The sequence below is a fragment of the Nematolebias whitei genome, chromosome 1 (genome assembly GCF_014905685.2).
Source record: "Nematolebias whitei isolate Nwh7 chromosome 1, NemWhi1, whole genome shotgun sequence".
Lineage (NCBI taxonomy): Eukaryota > Metazoa > Chordata > Actinopteri > Cyprinodontiformes > Rivulidae > Nematolebias > Nematolebias whitei.
This window is the reverse complement of record NC_056498.1, coordinates 11,166,904-11,180,417: the sequence shown is the minus strand read 5'-3', so window position 1 is coordinate 11,180,417 and position 13,514 is coordinate 11,166,904. Positions and strand designations below refer to the sequence as shown.

The window sequence follows — 13,514 nt, the reverse complement described above, 5'->3', positions numbered from 1 at the left end:
GTGTGTGTGTGTGTGTGTGTGTGTGTGTGTGTGTGTGTGTGTGTGTGCAGGACTGAATTGAGTGGGGAAGTCATAACAAGATGGTTGAATATTTGAAGAAAGATAAAAGAATAACTGTCTAATATTAAGGGATAATTTTGGCTAAAAATGCCCATCCCTACTTGACTTGGAAGTTTTATACTTGCTCAAAGCATTTGTGGACCAACTGCTCTCCATTAAACACTAAACAAAATTTATACCACACAACCGAACATGAGGCCAAGACCTCGTAAAAAAATTATGTTTTGATAAACCAAGGTGGTGAATGAACAAAAAGTCAAGTAAATCAGCAGTTGGCCAATGTCCCATCATTGAGGGGATATGAATAGTGGGTGTTTGTAGTTTTACAAGAGATGAGTGGGTTTTTTTTTCTGGATGGGAATTAAACAGTGAATGTAAGTAAACCTTAATGTTTTTAGTGCAAGATATTCAAGTGGGTAGGAGTTACAGTGTGGAGAAGTACAGAGGTAGTTTTTTTATTATTTTTTTTATTCATTGTCAAGGTTTGACAAAAATGACCTCCACTCCATCATTTCAAGAAGTAGAAAGGATTGCTCCAAAAGGGTAAAAGATGCTGCATCAAAAAAAAAAAAAAAAAAAACCTGCACTCGTTTTTTTTTTTTTACTCAATTTGATTTTTCTTGAATAAAACACTCACTCATTTCTTATTTTGGTTTTCAGCACTGATGCCGAGGTACAGGGGAACCAACAGATATACAAGAGAAGGAGGACAGAAAAAGAAGGGAGAACAGAAGAGGTTGATGGGACAGAGCGATGGAGGGGTGGGGGATGAGATCAAGCAGGGGTGCAGGGAGAGCACAGGCAGTGGAGGGAGGAGAGGTGGGACAATGACATGAAAGAGACGAGATGGAGATCACACACAGCACTGACACATCTGAGGAGGCACCCTGACCTCTCTCTACACACACACAAACAGAGGAGTGCAGCAAAGAGAAGTGGGCATCAACACAGCTCCGCCTACACACACTGACCTTTTCCTACTTCTGAAGATGCAGGAACACAATGAAGCACAAACAGGAGCTGGAATTTTGTCAACATCTTATTTTCTTCTAATGGTCTAATGTTAAACTGTTAGCACAAAGCTACTTTTAACAGCTAAAGTCGCACATGTTCACTGTTAAATTCACGCACTCTTGGTGGTAGGTATGCTTTTATATGTGCATTTGTTTACAGACTGAAACAGCATGTTGAACTGGAATAAATTAACTACTTTAATATTTGGTGCAATTTTACCTGAAAGCCATTCACAACACATCATCCAAGTGCTATCCATAGCACTGAACAGTTGAAGTGGACATTGTTTGTAAAAACAAAAAAAGATGTGGTACTGTAGAAGCTGGAAGTCCTTCACAACACATACTGTGTAGGCATGAACCTGAGCAATACAGTATTATAAGGTTTGACCTAAACGGCTACAACGCTGTTATTTGTCAACATCACAAAACAGCTTTTGATAATTTAAAAAGTATTTTCAGGGTGAGGCCTTTTCTCTTTTTGCAAAAAATTCAAAGTCAAATTTGTGCTTATATAGCTTACTAGCAGGCTGGACAACCCAAACACTCTCCTTTCTGGTCTTCAATAGAGTCCATGAACTCAGCTCAGAATTTGGTAGATAATGCTGACCAGAGAAGGGGGTTATGTTAGTCCTGTTTTAATGTCATTCTGGCTTCCTGTTAATTATCCAATGTCATAGAACAAAAAAAGGAGGAAATGGCGTCCAGTTCAGGGTGTCCCCCATCTCTCACACAGTGATAGCTGGACATGGGCACCAGTGACCCTCACAACCTGAAAAGGAGGAAGAGGGTAAAGATGAAAATGCCCTCCTTCCTTCCGTCTGTCTGTGCATGTTGTAAGTATGATAACTTAAAAATAAGGGAGGTACTGACTTCCATTTTGGTGGCCTAAAGCCCCATAAGAAGTGTTGTTGGTGGGTTAGGGGTTAGGTTTAGGTTAAGGATCAGGGTCAGGGTTAGGCTATAGAAATGAATGAAAAATGAATGGCAGCCATTACAAAGTCACTGTAAAGATAGAAAGACAAATGTGCATGTGTGTGTGTATGTGTGTGTGTGTGTGTGTGTGTGTGTGGGGGGGGGGGTGTTACACCCCAATCATTTAAAGAGTTACCACGTCAAAATCTAAGATGGCCACTGCCATATATGTATGTAAGTTGACCACCCCTATTATCTATGCTTTCTAGTTTGTATATTGCTTAAACATACAGTATAGTTTCCTCAAATGATTGAGATGTCTCTTAAAGTGGCTGAAGAATAATCTATGGTGGTCAAAGGCACCATTGGCCACCTCCTGGCTTCACCATCGTACCTGTTCATGGATAATATTGCTCTCTCCACTTGCCAGGATCTGTTACTTTGTGCTGCTAGGGACAAGTAAAAATAAACAAACTACCTCTCCTCTGCACAGTCTAATTTCTACTCACTTTAATATCCATCCATCCATCTATTATCTTTTATATTTTCATTTTTTTCATTTTGGGTCACGGGGGTCGCCGGTGCCCATGTCCAGCAATCACTGTGCGAGGGGCGGGGTACACCCTGGACAGGTCGCAAGTCCATCACAGGGACACATAGAGACAAACGAGACAAACAACCATTCACTCTCTCACCTAGGGACAATTTAGTTACAAATCAGTCTAACATGCATGTTTTTGGTCTGTGGGAGGAAACCGGAGTACCCGGAGAAAACCCACGCATGCACGGAGAGAACATGCAAACTCCACCCAGAAAGGCCCCGGGACCGGGATTTGAACCGGGGACCTGCTCGCTGAGAGGCAGCGGTTGCCTCCAGTTGTGCCATCGTGCTGCCCTCACTTTAATATCTTGCACCGAAAACATTAAGGTTTAGTTGAATTCACTGTTTAATTCCAGTCCAGAAATACTTGAAAAGCTCATCTCAAAAACTACAAAAATTTACTATTCAAATCCATCGGTGACGAGGGACATTGTTGCACTGCTTGTTTTAGGATTTTTTTATTTTTTTTTGAAAAATCACCAGATTATCTCCACCACATCTGTCAATGACTCACTCTTGACGCAGGTCAACATACACAAGTGGTAATCTGGTGCTTGACCTCCATGGATGGTCAAGCACCAGATTGTCAAATAAATGGTTTTGATAAAGAACAAGGACAAATCTTCAAATCCTATAGTTCCTCTCTTTTAGCTGATCCACAGAGCAGAACAAGAACCTTTGGGGAGTCTGCTTTTAATATCTACACACAGAGAGAGTGGAATGGCCTGCTAGAGGATCTGAGAAGACACTTTTAAAAGCAGACTAAAAATTAATCCTTTAGGTCTGACTTGGATAGCTTTATCCAAAAGGATGGCTTTTTATTTTGATGTAAAGCACTTTAAATTGTATACAACGCATATGAAATGTAATACAGAATTGGAGCTCCATTGATTAGAACGATGACCATAGTTTAAAACTCTTGTATGAAAGGAAGAGGGCAATATGCATTCCTTCAAGGAATGGTGGGCCTTTCATTCTAACAATCAATTCCTTGTAGACCATGCTGTCTCAGAAATGTAAATTGATTTGTCTTAAGCACACAGGATTATTACTAACTTAAGAAAAAGGGTCATGCTCAGAAAATCTTTCTCATGAGCTCCTTTGGCCTTACTAGCTAGCTTGTCAATAGTTTAGTGCCCTAATCCTCTCATTTTGTATGCCCATTAATTAACTAGTAAAGACAAAAACATATCAACTAGATGAAGAGAGAATTTTTTAAAGTTTACCAATCAGCCGCCAGACACTACTCAGGTCTACTAGTTTAAACATTTGATAATCGCTAGTCGACTAGTATGAATCGTTTGTGTAATGGTAATTACAGTAGTGTAGAACTGAGGATGGCAACGCAAAAGGGACCATGCCAGGCAAAGGTAGAGAGTTGGCTGACATTATGCAGAGAAGGGAGGTAGATGTTGTATGTATGTAAGACACTTGGTTCATTCAACCTTTATTTATACTGGTTAGTCTCATTGACCCTCGAGCACTCATTTACAAGAGAGACCTGTTCTAGCAAAAGGGCAGCAAGGTTTGCAGCATTGGCACATGAGTTAAACTGTGTTAATATGGTGTGGATAGAAAAAGAAATGGAGTAGGGATGGTCCTGAAAGAGGAGTTAGCAAATAATGTACTAGGAGTGAAAAGTGTGTCAGATGGATTGATGTGTGTTGATGTGTCAAGAAGAAAAGGGAAAGCCAGATGACTGAAAGGAGTAGACAGGAATATAAGGAGATGCAACATAGGGCAAAGAAAGAGGTTGTAAAGGCTAAACAGAAGATGTATGATTAATTTTACAAGAGGCTAGATTAATTTTACAAGAGGCTAGACATTTAGGAGGGAGGAAAGGACTTGTATCAACTGGTGAGAGAGGGATCAGGCTGGAAAGTATGTGCAGCAAGTTAGGCTTGTTAAATGGTAATGTTCTAACAAGTGAGGAAAGTGGGGTGGAATGACAGAAGGACTACTCTGAGAAGCTAATGAATGAACAAAATGAAACAGAAAGAAGAGTAGAGGTAATTGAAATGATGGACCAGGAAGTGAGAAAGATTAGTGAGAGTGAAGTTTGGAAAGCTTTGAAGTGGCTGAAGAAGGTAAAGCAAGTTGGACCAGATGACATGAAAGTGGCGGTATGGAAATGAATAGGAGAGATGGTAGTGAGATGTTTGACTCATTTATTCAATAGATGCCCTTTATGAGAGTGAGACAATCCCTGAAGAATGGAGGAGAAATGTGCTAATGGAAAAGTGTGCTGGTGCCCATTTTTAACAACGAGGGTGATGTACAAAGTTATAGCAACTATTTAGGAATTAAGTTGTTGAGCCACATAATATAGATCTGGGATAGAGCTGTGGATGAGGTCAGGCAGGAAAACCCATGGACTATGATGTTCGCAGATGGCAGTCTGAAAGAGTCTGAGTTACTGATTTGTCAGTTGCTTAATTGTCAGTTATAAACATCAACATTAAAATAAACATTTTAAATATATCAGTCTGTGTGTAGCGAATACAAGTTTCACGAATGGAATTACTGAAATAAATCAACTTTTTCACAACATTCTAATTTTATGACCAGCACCTGTATTTCAAATTTACTTTTAATCACTTTATGTGTGATTTATAAGTGTATTAAGTGCAGGGTCTTTTCTCATTTAATTAGTAGATCCCACACTGGGGTCAGCTGAGCCTCGTCATTCTCCTCCCTGCTCCGCAGTGATTCACACATCAGATTGTTCACAAAAGCGCAGGAACTTATGCATAGTACAAAATGTTAATTATTGTGTTTTTTAATAAAATTGCCCATGACTTTGAACTTTTAGGGGCGGATATTTTTTTTAAGAGCAGATGCAGAAATGCGAAGGAACCGCTCTGATGTAAATTTAAAAAAGTTCAAGAATAACCAGGTCTGATGTGATATTCGGAAGCATCGTTTAAAATTATAGTTTTATTTAGTTAATAGTTTTACAGTCACTCTTTGTCAGACGGGTTGAAAAATATGCAGTGATCCTTCAAATGCGCAGACAATCTGCGCATGCGTCTAACAGAAACTGAAACTTACCACTTGTGTATGTTGACCTGCGTCAAGAGTGAGTCATTGACAGATGTGGTGGAGATAATATGGTGATTTTTCAAAAAAAAAAAAAAAATAATAAATAAATATATATATATATATATATATATATATATATATATTTTCCCTGTGGGCCCGGTATAAATTGACCCACGGCCAGTCCGCGGCCCAGTGGTTGGGGACCACTGGATTAAGGCAGTTGCTCTGTATAGTGACTAAAGACATTATCATTACATTGCTCATGATTTAAATGCACCGTTGTTATATTCATTTTAAAAAATGCAGATTTTTAATGTTTAAAACTGAAACACTTGGCATTAGTGTCTAAAAATCACAAGTTGTCCCTTCCATCTACAAAAAGTGCCGTTGTCTCGTTGAAGTTCCAACAATCACATCAATGTGTGTCAGTTGAACAGTTTGACTGAACCAGTAGTTCAGAGAAATTCAGGCTCCTTTACAACAAGATTAGTTTGTACTTGTCGTTAGTTGAAATTACACTTATCATTTTGCAACACCTTTTCTGTAAGGAAAGACATCTCCATATTTAAAAGGGTTATGTTATCTTTTAATTCTCAGTGTCGCTATTGTCTGGAAGAATGACAGCATGGAAAATGTGAGTAAACTGTATGCACTGCTCATAAGCAGCTGTCTGTGATTAAATGCCTGTGTTGTAACGTGCACCTTTACATGGTTTAAACATTAAAGTGAAAACTATGAAGGGCAAAAACAATATGAGAATTCCTAAAGCAAAAGAAAAAGTAAAGTGGTATGTCGATGTCCCCTGTCGCTGAGAGATTTGGATGTGATTGATTGTGGTTTTTGAAATTAGTGTTTTTTCTGAACTGGGATGTAATGCAAGTAAACCTCAAAAAGAGCCCATAGAGGAATTTTTAACATTAATAAAGTGCATAGGCAGTGTCAGGGGGGCGCTAGAGCTCCCCCTGGAAAAGTCGTAGCACCCCCCACGAAAATATCAGATTATTTTCTTTTTCATCTAAGTTAATATTATTTAATATGTGGTTGTTATGATATGTTCCTCGCAAAACAAAACTAATTTCAAAAAACAATTAATGATTAGATCGAGTTTTTAAAAAAAAATCCAAACTCACAACAAGAAATGAACCTCCAAAATGGAAATGAAAATTCAAGTTACTGAAAGTTTGGGGAACATTTGAAAAGTGCATGAAATGCAAAAATGGACTGTTTTCTATTACACAAATTGCCTAGAATGGAATCAGAAGGAGGATTTTTTGGACGCAGACTGCAACCAACAAATAAATAATTTGGAAGAAGGATCAAGCCTACTGCCATCCTTCCACATCTATGGAGAATGCTGCTAACACTGGACAGCTGGAGGATCTAAGCAGAAACTAGTCCTCAAAATGAACCAAGACGACCACTGCTTCAAAAATACCCGTCACGTCTATTTGGAGCGCAACAGAGAAGTTTTAACAAAGGCTGGCTCGATCAGTATTTGTGGACAGTGTGGGTAGATATGCTGTGCTTTGTTTTGCCTGTCGGCATTTTCTAAAAGGAGGAAACAGATTTCACCTGGAGCCAGCAGTTCAGCTACATTTAGGCAGTTCTCAGCGAGTCCTCTTCGTGGTCTATCCTGGTCTGATCCACCAGCAGAACCCCCCCCCCAGAAGACGAGTGATGTCATCAACACTGACCCGGTAATGAGCAGAAACTGCTGACATGATGGTCTGGTTATGTTGTTTTAGCTGATGCAACTTGGTAAATCATTTCCTGGCTTGCAATGATGATAAATGACTTATCTGATCACATTAAATAACTTCTTTCAATCAAAATTCAAAGTAAACTATTTATTAAAATAGTCAAACTTTGTCTAAATTCATGCGCGTATAAAACTGAAATAATTCCTGCTCAAAGAGTTCATTTGGCCTTAGATAAGAGAATTAAGTCTTGAACGATACATTATTGTTGTTGTTTATTACTGTGGTTGATTCTTATTTTTTTGTACTAAAACTTCAAAAGACGACTTTGGTCTTTTCATTCGGATGAATATTCATTTGTTCTGGTATAGAACTCCCTGTAATTAACAGATTCTACTTCAGTGACTGATTCTGATTATTAAAGGGTGAATGTATTAATTAAGTTGTTGTTGGTCAGTAAACTGACCAGCTGGTGCCACACTTTAATGAATGAAAAATAAATAAAACAAATGTAGTGGAGATGAGATGGAAAAGGTGTCACCCTTCTTCCTCCATCTCATCCTTCGTTATACAATCTTCTACCCTGAGGCTGTTAGACTCATGAATCTCAGGATTATCACTGTGAAAATTATTGTGAAAAAAATACTGTGAAAAAAAAAATCACTGTAAAGCCACTTGAATGTTGATATGTGCTGCTGATTATTTCATGTTGCTGTGTTCATTTGTACTCATCTGCTCACACAGACTCATGTTCGTACTGCTGTTTGGCGCATTGTTTTGTACGAGTAGTGCTTAGTGTATTTTTAGTTTAGTGCATTTCTTAGTTCATATCTTAGATCTTATTACTGTTTTTCTTTACAATTTGTATTTTGGTTGGATGTAACTTGAACCCTGTGTACATAGTTTCGTTCCACCTCATGTATCACATGTGATGTGAATGATAATAAAAACACCTTGACCTTGAGAACTGAAAGAACAAATGATCCTTCATAGCACCCTCAGTAAAATGCTTAGCCCCCTTTTTAACCTGCAGAAAAATATATCTGGAGCCTCCACTGATAACATATGTATCCCAGTAAAAACACATCAAGTTATTTTAATTTGCAGAGTATGGAAGCTTGTGTCGCAATGACTGTAGCCCTCAAGGTCAGATGACAAAGTAAGAAACGTGCGCTCAGTCTTTTCAGCTCATTTAGATTTCCTGAAGTTTTCAACAGAAGTCAAATGAGACTTTACGGATCACAGTTTTCTAAAAATGCTCATCTTCTTGCTTCTCTTAAACCCATTTGTCAGCCTTTCACAGAATTACAGAAGTTTGTGTGTAAATGATGAAGGTGGGACTCTGCAGTGTTTAAAAGAAGACGAGCTTTGCTCGAGTGGCAATATTTAACACGCACTTGTTTGTTGCACAAGGGGACAACACAAGGCAAGCATGCCCCCTTCTTCCATGCTCCTCTCAACTCTGAATGCCCCCGGAGGATATGCGCATGTGTGCTTGTGTGAATGACTTTTTGAGTTTTTTAAAACATTTACACACATAATCTGTGTCATAGCTGATTTCTGAGCACTCTGCAGCTTAAAAACATTCCAGAGAAATGAATGAGAAGTCACCTCGGTGGCTCCAGAGTGAAGCCAAAGCCCCATTCTCGTTCTCATTAGAGCTGTGCTGACTCGCTGCCTGTGTTCAAATAACATAAGGTTCCTTAGGGGCGACAGTCAAGGACAGAAGGACACACACCCTCATGCACACAGAGGTAGCACTGCCATATACTCAATTACAAAGCTTCCATATTTCCCAGAATGCAACTTCACCAGTGTGTGGCCACAGCTCAAAGTTATTGGTGTTGCCCTGACCTTACACAGAGAAGCCTCCGAGAGATGCTCCATCATGACTGCACAGACAGATAAAGTTGCAGATAGTCTGTGCAGCTTTGTGCTTGTGGACTGGCCTGACGAGCACAGCTGATCGCTGACCCATTGGAACAAAGCAGCACTCGTGTCATAGATTCAAAAGACAGAGTGAAAAGTAAATCATGTCTAGTACTCAGGTCTAAGCACATCGATAAATAACTAAAACTGCAAGTGGTTATTACCAGGGTCCAAGCCACTTGGAACATGTCAACCCTTGCCTAGCTCATCCCCAGCACTTCTTAAATCTTGTGTAGTAGCAACTTGTAATATAATGAGAAGAAAATATAAGGTCTATATGAGGACCTTAGATCTCAGCAGCTTTTTCCACCAAAGTCTAAACCGTCTGTCTTCTTCTTTAAGCGTTTCCATTTTCAGGGGTCTCCACAGCAAGTCATTATTCTCCATCTCATCTGTCCTCTGCATTCTCTGTCCTTACTCCAACTATCTCCATGGCCTCTCAAACTGCATCCATATATCTCCTCTTTGTCTTAATCTGCTGAATTTTTGTCGTTTTCCTGCAGCTGCATTTCCAGCAACCTTGTACCAGTCCTCTGTCCCTCCTCTGGACATGTCCAAACCATCTCCTCCCTAACGTTATCTCCCAGTTGTTCAACCTGTGCTGTACCTCTGATGATCTCATTCCTAATTTTATCCATTCTTGTCTCTCCTAAGGAGAACCTCAACATCTTCATTTCTGCCACTTCCAGTTCTGTTTCCTGTCTTTATGTCAGTTCCACTGGTCATATTATTCAACTGTATTTTATGCATTTGATGTTTGCTACTAACCTTTTGTCACAAATCACACTTAAAACATTTCTCCATCCACTCCATCCTGCCTGGACTCTCTGCTTCACATCTTTATCACACTCCCAGTTTTTCTGGACAGTGGATCCCATGAAGTCCTGCACCTTTGTGACCTCTGCTCCTTTTAGCCTCACTGTTCCACCTGACTCCCTCTCATTCACATGCATGTCTTCTGTCTCGCAACAGCTAACTATCATTCCAACCACCTCCACCTCTTTAAGTTCTCACCACAGATTGCAATGTCATCTGCAAACATTTTAGCCCACAGGGATTCGTGTTAGTCTGTCCATCACCAGAACAAACAATAAGGGGCACAGTCGATCCATGATGCAGTCCCACCTTCCCATAGAAGCGCACACACGCATTTATGCCTCCCATTCTTCATGACCACTGGTGGAGTGGAGTCTCCCGGTTTAAATGGGAAATCTCTACTCCATACTGAGCACAGATGTTCCTAGCCTAACCAAGCCACTGGAATATTTTCCAGGAACCCCTGTGCTTAGACTGGCTAATGGTTTCAAAATAAAAGTGTGGAGTTTTGGTTCTGTCTCTGTCTGTTTCCTCATGTGCCCAGCACTCAGTGTTTTCCCTTGTGTTCAGCCCCTGTCTCACCTGTGTCTAATGTTAATCACTGCATGTGTCTGTCATTGTCCTAATCAGTGTGTGTGCATATATTCAGTTCACTGGTGTCTTGTCTTTGTCTCGGGATTATCCTTATGGTGTGTGTTTCTGCTTTCCATCCTGTCCTGTTATCAGTAAGTAAGCTGCCCTGTCAGCCTTTGTTTTGTTTTTGTAAAAGAAATACTTTTGATCTTTTCATCGAGCCTCCTGTCATCCTCCTGCAATTGGGTTCAACACTCCTGATGGCAGAATGCAACAAAAAGCTGACATGTTAAAGGTGTTCATAAGTTTTAAATCTTGCTCCCTCCACCTACAGCAACAAATTATTCACTGAAGTCCCCCATCACTGAGGGATTTAAATAGTGAATGCTTTAGTCTTTGAGATGAGTGTTTTTCTGAACTGCATTTTGACGTGGCAACCCAATTTTTGATAAGGAATTTTATTACGCTTAGATGCAACGATATATCAAAATATAAGTTGGCATGTTGCTTATTTTTCAATGTATGTGGCTGCCACATACATATACATGTGGCAGCCATCTTGGATTTTGATGTAGCAACCTAATTTAGAAAGGAACCTTTTTATACCTAGGTGTAGTCACACACCAAAATGGAAGTCAGTACATTGCTTATTTTACAAGTTGTCCAACTCATACACACATAAAGTGTGTGTGTGTGTGTATACTTTTTATTTTTATAATGCTCATAACATGCACGGACAGAAGAATGGAGCAAATTTCACCCGTGCTCAGTCATGGGAAATGTGACAATTATGTAGTTCTTATCTTGGTGATCTTTGTTGAAGTAAAAACTTATACTGCCTACTGGCAAAAGTGATGCATTCATATTTTTAATTGCTGTTGTTTTTTTGTGTCTGTTTTCTGTTAGCAAAGTTTCTAATAAACCAGTGGAATGACTTAAATGAAATGCTCAGAAAGGAACAATTGTATGGGCTTCTACAACTAATTAACTTCTCATCCTATCTCTACGGGAGAGTCCAGCTACCCTGCTGAGGAAACTCATTTTAATTGCCTGTATCTGTGATCTTGTTAATTTGGTCACTACCCAGAGTTTGTGGCCATAGGTGAGGGTAAGAATGCAGACTGACTAGTAAACAAAGAGCTTCACCTTACAGCTCAGCTCCCTCTTCACCACAATGGACCAGCACAGAGTCCACAATACATCAGACGCTGCACCAATCCATCTGTCAATCTTACGCTCCATTCTTGCCCCACTCATTAACAAAACCATGAGATACTTGAACTCCTTTGCTTGAGGCAGAACCTCACCCTCAACTCTAAGTGAGCAATCCACCCTTTTCCAACTGATGACCATGGCCTCAGATTTGGAGGTGCTGATTCTAATCTCAACCGCTTCACACTTGTCTGCGAACCGCTTCAGTGAGAGCTGATCATGGCACAATGACGCCAAGAGGGCCACATCATCTGCAAAAAGCAGAGATGAAATCCTGAGGCCTCTGAACCAGACTCCCTCTGCTCCCTGGCAGAAGGAGTCCAGAAAGGAGGCCTGAAAGCTTTGAACAGAATCTGTGACAGCAGGCAGTCCTGGCAGAGTCCAACTCCCACCTTGAAGGGGTCCGACTTACTGCCAGTAATGCAAACCAAACTCTTGCACCGCTTGTATAGGGACTGAACAGCCTGTAGCAACGAGCCCCCAATCCCATACTCGCGGAGCACCCCCAACAGTGTACTCCGAGGAACACTGTAAAACACCTTCTCCAAGTCCACAAAGCACATGTCGACTGGATGGACAAACTTCCATGACCCCTCAAGGACCCTGGTGAGGGTAAAAAGCTGATCCAGTGTTCCACAGTCAGGACAGAACCTACATTGTTCCTCCTGGATCTGAGGTTCAACCGACGATTGGACTCTCTTCTCCAGTACCCCTGAACTGAAATTTTATTGAAGTGGCAAATGCAGTCATCATGCACACATTCAAGTGCGTAGTTTCAAGTTATCTGTTCTATTAAATGCAATATCATTACCGGTAATTTAATTATTTAGACACCCTCAGAACCTTACTTTCTGCTTTTAAAATATTTTGTACTTCCATTGTAATGTGTCTGTAGAATGGGAATAAATATGCCACAATATGGTAAAGCTGATGCATAAAAATATTACTCTGAGACCCTGATGATGATCCAACTCTCGAGACTTGATCAAGACATCCTCTGTGACATTATCTGTTTTTGTTTGATTCTACGAGTGATTTAGATTAAAACTGAATCAATATCAAGCTTGTTGTAGAGTAGTGTATTTCTTACTAAGCCAGTGCAGTGGTCGCAGAATGTGGGCTTGAAGTAGGTGGTCTCTGTGAATGTGTGGATGAAGCCCATCTTGCAGTTAAGCAGAGAGCTGGCTTTCATAAAGTAGTCTACCATCTCTTCTCTGCTGATCTTCCCATCTCTGTGGAAGGAGGCAGAGGGAGATTAGTGCCTTCTAACAAACTGTATGCTGGTTTACAAACCAGCAAGAAACTCGTCAAATAGACCGCATAGATAAATCTGTAGATGCTCACTGGTTCTTGTCCAGTTCTCCAAACTTGCTGAGGTAAGGGAAGTTGTTCCTGATGGCTTCAAACTCATCCCTGGAGATGTGGCCATCACCATCTGTGTCAAAATTCTTGAAAACCGACTGAAAAACAGAAAAATCCATAGTACGTTGTACATAAATACAAGTTTGTGGCCAGACAAATGGAGTTTAAGTTTGTTTTGTTTTTAATAACAGCAATTTGCATTTGTAGCTCATAATCACTTTTATTTATGTGTGCGCATGTGACGTGTATAAGGTGTGTCAATTTGGCATCACCTCAGGCTCAGGGAAATGCTAA

At 40.1% G+C, this 13,514-nt stretch overlaps 1 protein-coding gene across 1 annotated transcript in view; it reads right to left on the bottom strand.

Annotated features, from left to right (window-relative positions):
• LOC119414713 (RAS guanyl-releasing protein 2) overlaps positions 1–13,514 on the bottom strand; it is a 152,186-nt gene that overhangs the window by 33,546 nt on the left and 105,126 nt on the right. The window contains exons 12-13 of the mRNA XM_037681824.1: positions 13,203–13,318; positions 12,949–13,090 (exon numbers count right to left, since the gene is read on the bottom strand). Coding sequence (XP_037537752.1) covers positions 12,949–13,090; positions 13,203–13,318 — 258 coding nt within the window. The remainder of the gene's footprint in view (positions 1–12,948; positions 13,091–13,202; positions 13,319–13,514) is intronic.